A 12500-nucleotide genomic window follows, 5' to 3' on the forward strand; every position below is an offset into this window, starting at 1 on the left:
CCCTCCAGGTCCCTTCAGGATATTGGCCTTGTTCACTGAAGCTGGAGCAGAGTAGTACGTGCCCAAAGATGCGTGTGATTTGAGATCAAGATAAATGATGAGGTCCGAACCAAACTTTGGACCATAATATGAACCCCTGTCAATTGCCGCTCCTGTGTATTCTGGCTTCACCTTGCTCAAAAACGGTGCCAACTTTTCATAATTGTTGAGAGAAAAGATAAATGCATTGGGGGTTTCGGCATAGCCACCACTGGATTCTAACAAAACAAAACATAAAAAACATAACATAAGAATTTAAAATAATTGAATATACTTCATGTTTTTCTATTTCTTTAACTAACATTTTTGTTATCATGTATATTTTCCTTTCAGCAGACAGTAAAATAGCCTATCTGTACGATTTTTATTTGTTAATTGATTATTTTTGATACTAGAAATACGTTGATCGCAATACCTCTCGAAGGCGTAAATGTGCAGCAGTAAAAACAAATTGAAACCAACAAAGCAATAGGTTAAACAAAAAAAAAAGTGGTTATAAAAAACAAAACGGGGAAAAAATTTAGAAGAGCTTCTGAAACCTATTGGTGGCAAGTTTTTACTGCATTGAAATTTTGAGGTTTCTAAACTAAATATCTCTCTGCCAGCTTTCTATAGGTAATGTCTTGTTGCATGGTCAGCATTAAACGCAACTGGAACCTACTTCAGTACACGAAATTGTAAATCAAGTCATCTGGAACAACAAGTTTCTCTGTGTTGATTAACAAAACTGTTTACCGAAGAGATATTGCAGATCAAGGCTTTTGTAAAATCTGGGACTTATTTTCAGTTGAGTGAACAAAGTTTTTTCATTATGAGTGTAATTTATTCCATACTAATATTGCACCAGTGCTTTCTCCTCTGCCGAATACACTAGCTATTTTTATAAATTATATCTTAATTTCAATTCTTGACGCTTCTTCAAAGCACATCTATCGGTCTTTTCCGGCGAAAAAACAAACCACACCTACCGCTAAAGATCGAGAGAAGCTATCTGCAAAGTATCATCATTTAACTATTGACTGGAAAAGAGTTTATTTACTATCTTTTCGCACAACATTAGAAACAAAACTCAGGGAATTTCAGTTCAAAATATTAAACCGTATTTAATCAATATAATGCGATCGCGATCTCATTAGCAATTAAACATTGTACATGAATATTAAGATAAGTACTTTCTATAAACTTAGATGTTGTCTGCTGTAATAGTTTTTTTTTTCTTGTTTGTTTGTTTTTCCTTTTTACTTTAAGTGTACTCTGTAAAATGAAAACTTCAAATAAAAATTAATAAATTACAAAAAAAAAAAAAAACGGAACAAAAATTATAATATCTCAAGATTTTCGCCTTAAAATTCTGTTGGTAGACGCTGTCAGAAGCTAGTGGAGCTGTATTTATCAACAATTCAAAGATATATTCGAGGAAAATGTTGGTGCCGCCCCTTGCGCTGCCTTGTCCGTTGTTGCAGTTTTGATTTCTGAAACTGATTCCGGATCAACGTCCTTCATCAGGTTGTCAATAAAAGGTGTAGTGTCTTCAGTTTTTCCACGGTTAACGGCTTTTCTTGCTGGCTGCTAAAGGACAACTTTGAATGCTGCATTCTCTGGATGACAAGCCTCTCTGACTCTTTAACTTTTAGTTTCATAACTCGCCATATTGTTCATTGGTGTTCGTAGTATGTCGTTTTTATATTGAGCGCTGTAAGCAGTATTCGCGAGTTGCATGTATCTAAAGATTTCTCCATGCTCTTTGTCAGGGTCCAAGATTGGTTCAACAAGCCAGTGCTCGACAGATGCTTTTAATCTAATAACTTGAGATAGTGTTGAACACCGCTCTCTGCAGAACCATCGCTGATAAGCCCTCTATCTTATGCTACAAGATCGTGAAATTCAAGATTGTCCATTTTTTACCGTCTTTATAACCATAAAAACTTCATCCCAAAATATCTAGATAACGCTCTTACAGATTTCCTTTAAACTTCACGAACATCGAGGCAGCTATTGGAGGAAAGAGCTTCCGTGAACGATTTTGGGAGAACTGTTCCCAGTGCCGAGAAATACTGCTGCAAGTAGAATAGGTAAAGGTTTCATTTCGTTACTATGAAAATTCCGATGTCATTGCAACCCTGGTCATAACAAATTTTCATCTTTATCTAATACGACTATAGTAGCAATTTTTCGAAGTAGTTTATGCTCAAACTAAGAAAGTATTGACCCTGCAAAACTTTATCGAGCCACCTTAACTCATTTGAATGGGTAAAACGTAGAGAACGTAAGTATAGTGTAAACGGCATATCGATGCGTGTCTCTGTGACAAATAATTCACCATTTAGGAAATGATATTAGTATTTCTCGCTTTGTATTAAAGCATTACCCTATTGTAAACTACAATGCTAGTACTATTGTTGGAATCATATTGCAGTTATGAGGAACAACTGTGGGAGTATTTTAAGGTGTCAGCGAAGCACCCGTGGCATTAAAGCCCTTTTAAAGGTACTTAAAAATCAATATCAAATCTTACTCCAAGGAATGTCAGTGTATCCTCCAAAGACATATTGGCCTTTCTGTACGATGGTCACAGTATTTCTTTTATCGTCACAGCCATTATGGAAGGTGTTAGGTTTCCAACCATCTGAGGTAGCACGGTAGCAAAGGCGCCAGGAAGAATCCTCCTTAACCTCAGGAGCGCTAGCAAGCAAACGGTGAAGATGACGGAGATAGTACTGATTTCCATGTAATATTGTTGAGTTTATTGAAAATTCTGAAAATTGAAACACATGGATGATACAAAAAGGTTATTTTGGATGAGAAAATTTCACGGTCAGTGAATCTATCCTTATATCTGCATACCTTGCCACAGCCTCATTTTACTCATGTCCTACAGGCAGATTAGATAGAAAGGTAGATAGTTGGTATAGTGATTGGACGACGAATGAATGGATGGCTGGATGAATGACTAATCTTTCTTTTAAAAACACGTGAATGCATGCATATTAGAATGATAATGAACAAAATGCAAGAAGAAGATAACATTAAAAACAAAATCAGTCAAAACAAACAAAAAAGATTATTAACTCCACAGCAAACAGGCATAGCAGCAAAGCCAAGTGACAATTCCGAAATAAGCGAGAACGTAAAAGTGAGTAATAGCACGGTTCTGCTAAGGTATATCTCTTCTTTTCTCTTGTTCTCTTTGCTCAAACGCGAGGTAAAATTGAACACATTTTTTATGTGATAATCGTGGACGGAAGGATGTAATAAAGGGTTTGGCGGACGGATTGGTACTAAATTAATACCAATATTTTTAGGGTAGATCAAAGACTATTTGTCATCGCGGTAATAGTGTCTTTAAGAGACCCCTGGCGTTTTCCAAAGTAAATAGATTATTCGCTGATATGCGTCCCAGCCATGCATCACCTCGAGCACTACCAGTTTTGTATAATTGTTCGTTTTTGTTTTGGGGCAGAGTTACACTTGTACATGCATGCATCTGCATTTCGAATGATCCCGTGATTCAGCGCTGGTCTTACAAATTCTTACACATACAAGTTTCTCCCGTGTTAGTAATGACGTGATCTGTGGTTATAGTTTTAATATGAACTGATGCGGTGTCTCCGGCCGCCAAGAAGAGCTTCTGCATTTATCAATCCACAACCTGACTTGGCAGGAATCGATCCGAATATTTGTCGTTTTGTGAACCATATCCAAAGTAAAATTGTGCGAGAGCTGTTTGAAAACGAGTAAATGGTTTGTTGTGTGACTGAGAATGACTTCAGAATTTTTCCACCTACTAAGCCAACTTCTAAGACTTGAAAAAGGCTGTTTCGAATCTCTTTTTATCATTAATGGATAGTGTTTATCTCGGTCACTTAATCACCCAACGGCAATTTTCGGGAAAATATCTGTTCGGAAGACGATTTGAGAACTAGAATTTTCGGAACATTTGTTGTAAAATTTCTTGCTTGCCTGCTTCTCCTAGGATTTTCGAACATCTACAAAATGGTATAATTACCCATTTTAAACGGATATTTACCCTAAAAAAGGCCACCTAGAATTTTCGGGAGCCTTTTCCTGGCTGAAATTTTCGAAAAGGTAAGTTTTGATCCCTATAATTTTCGGATCACTAGACTTTCAGCTAGGAAATCCGAACAGATGAAAGGTTTTTAGGGGATAAAAGTATGCCTATATCTACCGTTTAAATACTAAAATACGTTCAACAATGCTATGTTAAGTGGTTTTGAACTATATCCTCGTTGGGTGCCCCTGTTATTTTATACTCCCATCGTAGTACAGACAAGGGGGTTAATAAAGTTATTCCTTAACAGAGTTATCCGAGGATGTATTTTACATGTTGATGCAAATATTTAGAGATGAGCTCTGACGTTATCCACGATAGTCGTGACGACTGAGATGTTAGATTTGAATAAGTAAGTCAATAATAAATGAATCAATAAATGACATTATTATAAAAAGAGTGAGTAACAATTTCTTATAATTTGCTTCAATTTATAATTTGTAATTATGATTACTTCAATTTGTAATTATGATAATATTTTTGTTCTAATTATCTTACTGAGGGAGCCCATTCCTTATAAGCCCGGTGGCTTCTCTTGGGCTTCCTCGCCATGAGAGTTTAAATAATTAGATTTTTTTTGCTTTGTACAACTTATGGCAAACAAAACAATAAACAATAAACAATAACAGTACTGAACCAGAAGTCTCAAACTAACGGAAAGCGAGACAGGAATTCCAAGAACCAACCTGAACAGTTGTAGCCATTTCCAACGTACCCTGGTTTGCAACTACAGTTGAAGGACCCTTCGGTGTTGGTACAGGTGGCATTTTCACTACAATTGTGAGAGTTGTTCTGGCATTCGTCTTCGTCTGAGTGATAATTACAGTAAATGTTATAATTTATTCTGCCTGAACAAACAAGTTAGCCTGTTCTAAGCGTTCAGATAGTGGAGAGCGGTGCGAAGTAAAGAAAGCGATGAAAAGTAGAGGGGGACTGGGGAGAGGGGTGCGGGAACGCTTGTAAGAATTTTTTAACAAAAGTGCGTTCAGATCCTGGTATACCCTCTGATTGGTTGATTTTGGCAGTTTTTGTCAACAGTGGAGCGTCTTCGATCACAGCGAGAAATGCGATACGTCGGTGATGACAGACTCTACGTCCCGTTCAGAATTCGAACTCGCAACAAACACAGCGCTGAGTGACTTTCCAAACGTGGAGGCTAAACAAGAGCCAAGGAACTGTTTAAAACACGTAGTCGGCAGGATAGATGTCTTCGAAATTTCACCGACTGGCTTTGGAAAAAGACTTATTTTCCAGCTTTTTCCTCGAATAAAGCGTGCGTTGGAATGAAGGCAGGATAGAATGCCATTTACGATTGTTGTGGCAACTCCGTTGATTGCCATCATGAAAGACGAAATGGAACATTTGAACAAAATCGGAGTAGCGGCGGCAATGATGGGAGAAGATGTGGATGAAGCCGTTAAGAGTGGAAGCTGTGAAATTGTATGATCCTTAAAAATTCACTCAAAGGCGTACTGCAGTCACAAATCGTGGTTGTCTAAGGAATGGACAAAAGGACCTCAAAAGGAAAGCTTGGAAAGCAAGTTGCAGCTATCGCTATTGACGAGGTCCACTCAATCACCGAATAGTAAATTTTCCCTTCGTTTGTTGGGCATTTTCATTGCTCGAGTTAACGACCTGTATTGAAACGGCTTTCTATCGAAATGAGCGTCATTTGTTTGTCACTTGATTCATAATTTTTTTGTCACGTACCCGCTGAAATCATGTTTTAAAGCCGTAAATAAATTACTTCTCCCGCTCTCTATTGTCTGAATGTCTTACATTAGGTTTTTAGTAAGATTACGTATACATAATATTAATTTTTGATCTGAGAAATTTTGATTTATTCGTAAGAAAAATAATTAATGTATGGGGCTGTAACATCAGTCTTGATTGATAAGTGAAGACCACCTGCAGCTGATGAGGTCTGAGTGGGCGGATGAGTCTGTTTAAAACAAATCTAACAGGCGTTCCCTCTCACACCTCTCCCCCTCCCTCGCTTTTATTTTTTCGCGCTCCTTTTACTTCGCACCGGTCCCCACTATCTGAACGCCTGGAACAGGCTACAAACAAGCAGACAATATAGTGACTATTCTGTCAGTAAAACAGGTATTTTGAGAAAGGAAAAGTGTTTTAACCGTAAACTACGGTTAAAACACATTCCCTTTCTCAAAATATCTGTTTTACTGACTTGGCAGAAATATTGGTCGCATTATGAACCATAATATTTCTGTCCAGGGTAAAATTGGGCAAGAGTTTTTTTGTAAAAGTGTAACTACTGTTTGTTGGGTGACTGAGAATGAGGTCAGAATTTTTTCGCTCACTACGCCACCCTCCAAGACTTGAAAAAGCTGTTCCGGATCTCTCTTTTTCCAATTAAAGAAGTAGTACGATTATGCATTAATGGATACTGTTTATCTCGGTCAACCATCTTAATATCTTACTCCTGTCGTAGTACAGAAAAGGGGGTTAAAGTTACCTCCCTCTTGTTTATCCGCGTTGTTTAAGAGTTATCAGAGGATGTATTCTACATGATGTCGCAGATATTTAGAGATGAGCTCTGACTTTATCCACAATACGTGACGACTCAGAGATGTTATATTTGAATAAGTAAGTAAATAATAATTGAATAAGTAAATGTATATATTTTAAAAAGAGCGAGTGACAGTTTTCTATAATTTGCTGCATTAATTATAGTAGTACATCGCAGAACATTTGCTTTTTTTGACTAAATTAGTAGTATCAAAACTAACAGAAAGCGAGACTTTAATTTCAAGAACCAACCTGAACAGTTGTGACCATTTCCAATGTACCCTGGTTCGCAACTACAGTTGAAGGAGCCTTCGATGTTGGTGCAGGTGGTATTTTCGCTACAATTGTGAGAGTTGTTCAGGCATTCGTCTGCGTCTGAGTGATAATTTTAGTAAATATTAAATTTATTCTACCGGAACAAACAGGTAGTTAATTTAGCCACCACTATAATACAACTATATACTGTACGGTTAAAACACATTTCTTTTCTCGCAGTGATTTTAGAATGACACCAGTCACCTTTCAAACTAAGGCGAAATAGAAGCCAAAGAATTTTACCTGTACAATTGTATCCATCTCCTTCGTACCCTGGCTTACAGGAGCAAGTGAATGATCCTTGGGTATTATGGCACAAAGCTTTCTGGTGACAGCTTTTAAGATCTGTGTTACATTCGTCTATGTCTGAAACAAAATTGCAATAGATTGGCAGTAAACAAGGGGAAATTAGCATAAATACGTCTAGTATCTCTAAATGTTTTATCGTTCTCCCGAAGAAATTGCATAGCAAAATGACTTTTTTGGGGTTGACATAATGCGCATGCTTCTCACTCTTGTTTCACCTGTTAAAGAAAAAACAACAAGAACAAAAAAAAAACTGAGGTATTGGTTGCAAAAGTGGAACATGCGCAGAGTATCATTCTAGTACAACTGTAACCGTCTCTTTCGAATCCTGGGTTGCAAGAACAGTTTTAAGATCCGTCGGTATTGTTACATAATACGTTAGCGTCACATCCGTGATTTCTTTGTGCACACTCGTCTATGCCTAAAAATTAAATTTCGGCCAGTCATTGAATATTGCTTGCACTTTCAGATTACACTATATGGCTTAGTATTGAGTTCTTACCTTTTTGACAACGTTTACCCCTAAAACCAGGGGGGCATAAACAGCGATATCTTTCTACTGTGAATCCGGATTGACAGGTTCCTCCATTTAAACAATTGAACTCTTCACAGGCATTCTTAAAAGAGAAACAGAGAAAGTAGTGAATGACAGCAAACGAGTAGCTGGATGATTAGGGTGAAGTGGTATAATCAGAGGAAATTTTGCTTTTCACCTTAAGAAGAAGAAAACGAAGAAAATTGAACGAGGAATGATGTTGACGGTGATGATGATGATAATGATGATAACGTTGATGATGATGATGAGGAGGAGGAAAAGGGGGGAGGGGGAGGACAGCAGTTAACTAGAAAGAACTTACATCTGCTCCATGATAGAGGTAACCATTTTTATCCTTGAATTCGTTATAATGCCATCGATGAGTAGCGTTGTTTAACTCACATGTTTTTGTGCTCACTAGATAGTTGACACTCACACAGTTGTGTTCGTAGTAACAATGCAGCTTGCAGTTCTCAAAATCAGCAACAATTTTAGTTCCTATAGTGTGGTTCACCAAACGCTTGCTAATGAAGGAGAAAGGTCCTGGGAACTCTAGTGTACGACCATTATCTGAAATAAGAAAGAAACAAATGAATGGATTTGTAATTTTATGGGTAAAAAATACTTCTTGTGCAGGGCTTTTTTCCTAAGGTTCCCTTCGGAGTCTGTCTCAGAGCAGGGAACTACGTGTAACTGATGTTTATATTTGAGGAGTAGGAAGAGAACGCTAACTTTGAAGGGAACTTACATGTTCCCCTTTGCTTAATTACCTCTACCGCAAGTTAATTTCCGCTAATAACTTGTGCAGAAAATAAGAAATTTCATTCATTCAAGTTAACAAATCAATTAATAATTAAGTGTTCTGGTTATAGGCAGTCAAAATGACAGCAAATAAAAGAGAATTCTAGTTGCGCTGTTGTTTTCAAACAATTCCTCCCCATGTTGTTAATATTGCCAATCCACCTTCTTATTGACCAAAGAACTTAACGTTAGCAAAGAAATCGCTGGTGAATGACAAGATATATCAAACGTTACAAGAACAAGAATGACAAGATATATCAAACGTTACAGAAGAAACTTTGAAATACTAAATAACTGGTACTATAGGACTGAATGATAACGAACTAACTAAGCTCCGGTAACCAAACTTCCCCTCACATAAATGGTGCAGACTTAAAAGTTATATCTTGCGGTTTTGCAGCCACAAAGAGAAAGTTGAGCTGATTCGAATGGAGGCTGATGCAACAGTATATTTATAGACAATTTCAAGTAATAAATTAAAAATCCATCTCCTAAATGAGTTTTGTAAATCGCATGTTCATCTTCTTAATTATTTCATGCAATGTTCAACTTAACTGTTAAAATACGTCGAAGGAGTTTTCATTACTACAGGTAAACTCTCAATTATATTAATATTAGGAAGTAACCAGTTTGTGATTCCCACTGGGCAAGAGCCATTATGGATTTTTGCACTAGGAGAATGAAATCACGCTTTCGGAAATTTAAAAAAATATATATGGCAGAGAAAAAAAGAATAGAAAAGAAATAGAGAATGGCCCTATTTTAGTCTTCATAATTAGCTTGCCAAGAACAAGGACTGAACTGCCATTCGAGGCCTTAACAACTGGGATCCTCTTTCTTCCCTTTGTTTTAATTATGACAATTTTATTCCTGGAACACAACCTCATGGTTACGAGCTGGTTATGGAACATGCTCTGAGTAATATATCAAACAGGTTAATTTTACTTAATGTATTGCGGATATTATCTTCAAGCTTTGACGGGCCTATGGAGCCTTATATTGTGGCCCTCTGAGTAGCAAGAGGATCTTCCAACAGTATTTGCGAAAAATGAATTTTCAGCAAAATCCAAATGCTGGTCAAAATGGCGACCATTTGAAATGACTTTGCAGGCACTTTTTAGCAGTGGCATGTCCCAGAATCAATGGGTCAAATAACTTTTATGCCAAGTTGTAGAGATCATCACCGTTCGTCCAATAAACTTTTGCAGAATATAGCGACATAACAAAAACTCAAAGGGGTCCTCTGGCCGCTCTCACCCCCTTCTGCCTTGCAAAAATTAAATGTGTTTCATCAGCATACGAATTTGGAGTAAAGAGGGCTGAAAAAACATATAATTTACTTGCTAACTAATCGATGCGACAAATATCAATAAACTAGTTTTTGCCATCGCTAAGTGCCAACGAGCAAAGATTTTAACTCGCGCGCTGTTCAGTTTGTTTAGAAAGGTCACGAATTACCGTAATTTACGAAAAATAGTCTGAACTCAATTCGATTGCATAAGGGAAAATTACCTTGAAATTAGTGAATAAACTGTTCTACTGCATAGAAATTTTGAAATCCCAACCTTACATACATATTTTTCGAGATATAGAATTTCGTGTTTTTGTCCAAAGCTGCAGACAGGTCATTTTGCGCAAAATTTAGTTAGCGAACTTTGAATCCTCGAAAAATCATAAGTTCGCAAATATTCAACGTACAGACTTATATTAATTTTGGTCTCTTTTTAAAGCTTAGGGAGTCTACTTTTCAGAAAATAAAAAAAAATTATGATGCACCGATGAAGCCTTCGGAATTACTTGTCTTCAAGGACATCGACAGTAACTTTTCTGGGGTTATTCTTTTTCCTAGCGGTGTAAACAGCCAGTGTGTTTGCGAAAACTAGTTTAATTTGAACTGAATTAATTCGATTGCATAAGCGAAAATTACGTAAAAATATAGTGATCAGAACTAAACTGTTAAACTTCATAAACCATCTGAAGTCCAGACTTTATATAGCATATTTTTCGAGATATTGAAGTTCGTGTCTTAAAAGCGAACTTAGAATTTTCGAAAAACTATTGGTAGTGAAGCTTCAAATACACAATAAATTTTACGGCGTTATTACTTTTTCTCAGCGGTATAAACAGATAGTGTATTTGAGTAAAATATTTTGAATTCAGTTCGATTGCATGACCTATAAAAGGGCTATTACAGCCGTGAAATAAAGATATATGGAAAATATCAATCAAGAAATTCGATAAGCACTTATATCCAATGCTTTACACAGCATATGCTATTAAAAAATATACGAGAATTTTGCATAACTATTCCTGTGATGAGATTGAGTAAGTCAAAATAAGTCAAAAAAAGAAAAAACTGAAAAAAAATACACTCACTTTTGAACATCAAAACAACTGTTTGCAAAGAATAAAAAAATGAATAACAAAAGTCGCTCTTTGTTAGCGTTAAATGCTCACCCCGTCAATCTCATTTTAAGCGTTTCACAGCTTGCAGCATGACTCGAAGTATCGTTAAGCTTTTTTCCTTTCTGTTTTTTAAGTATAAGTACTTATTTTTACTTTAAATTTACTACAAAGTTTGGAGTAGTGGATCACAAAGTGTCCGAAATTCATTCCACTACTTCAAGAAGGTTTAATTATATATATTTGAATTGTTAATTTCATTTTTGGATTTTTAATTGAGTTGCCTTCAAGGTTAGCTAACTTGACTAAAGAGGGTTTGCAAAACAAATTTGAAGATAATGTAAAATGCTCACCATCAATGCAACCAAAGGCAGCTGGGAATAAAAGCAGAGACAGACCAAAAGCACAAATTTGGAGACAAACGTCCATGCTCTGCATTATCCCCACCATCTTACGTCAGTGGTTTAGACGCTAAAAACGTGCGCCAAAAACGGGAAAATATTGAAAGCAGGATGACTCTCTTAACTTTCTCTTGGCTTCAAATAGAGAACTATATCATGACAGCTTTCAGTATTCAACCAATAAGAACATACGGACAGGAAACAATATTTCCCCATCTACGGGCAGCTGTTGCAAAATTTCAATATCCCTGTGTTAATGGGCTAATTGCTTGTTATTGTTTTGGTACCAATTTTTATTGAACACCTTTTAAGAAGAGATAACTAAATTCTTAACTGAATTCGATTTGAAGAAAGTGACATCATTTCGTAACATTTCCACGAAAGTGACGAGAAACTATGTAGATTCCTTAGTCCTGTTCGCTCAGCAGTAGATTCTTGCACCCACTCCCAGTAATTCTCCATGCATAATTTTTTCTGCCTTAAGCAAAAGTAGATAGTAGTTTCTCTCTCTTTTAAATTTATAAGTATTTAGATATCCTCTTTATTTGGAAGTGTAAGAATACCAAAAAGAGATAAATGTGATACAAAACTGTCTCACGCAAATGAAGCACCCTCAGTATGTTAACTTTAAGTGTTTAGCAATTTTGGCAGCCGGCAGCATTAGAGGTTTGTTTATCTTGTCTGTTTACCTTACTCGACTTCCCTGTTAAACAAAATGTTTCCCCGAGGTTTCACTTAGAACATAGAGCTACCTTAAACTGTAGGTCATAAAAACGGTCAGTTTTGAAGTTAATTGAAAGTTAGTATGCTGTTTAGAAGCAGAAGCATATGCTTCTGTTAGGAGTTAATCATCCAGGGGAGAGCCACACCTAATTGTTGGAAATATGATTCTCACAAAAAAGATAAGTTTATATCTACCAATTACGACCTTTTTTGTACAGATTAATGATTACGGAAAGTGGGAAGCAAGTTTTCAAATCTTTATTAAGCCACAGGAAATAGTTTTAACTTTTGCTTCACGAAACGGTAAATTTAATGAAGGAGTAAATAAATTCTGCACTACACGTTCCTGTTTGGCTAATGTTTACCATGTGGTTGGCTC

General features: G+C 36.5%; 1 protein-coding gene across 1 annotated transcript in view; it reads right to left on the bottom strand.

Annotated features, from left to right (window-relative positions):
• The window catches only part of LOC140945265 (uncharacterized), a 207786-nt gene that overhangs the window by 51 nt on the left and 195235 nt on the right, over positions 1-12500 (bottom strand). Inside the window, exons 2-8 of the mRNA XM_073394314.1 lie at positions 8116-8363; positions 7761-7875; positions 7196-7318; positions 6890-7012; positions 4795-4917; positions 2555-2794; positions 1-257 (exon numbers count right to left, since the gene is read on the bottom strand). The exon at positions 1-257 is cut by the window's left edge and continues 51 nt beyond it. Of these exons, the coding sequence (XP_073250415.1) occupies positions 1-257; positions 2555-2794; positions 4795-4917; positions 6890-7012; positions 7196-7318; positions 7761-7875; positions 8116-8363 (1229 nt within the window). The remainder of the gene's footprint in view (positions 258-2554; positions 2795-4794; positions 4918-6889; positions 7013-7195; positions 7319-7760; positions 7876-8115; positions 8364-12500) is intronic.

The sequence above is a fragment of the Porites lutea genome, chromosome 8 (assembly GCF_958299795.1).
Source record: "Porites lutea chromosome 8, jaPorLute2.1, whole genome shotgun sequence".
Taxonomy (NCBI): Eukaryota; Metazoa; Cnidaria; class Anthozoa; order Scleractinia; family Poritidae; genus Porites; species Porites lutea.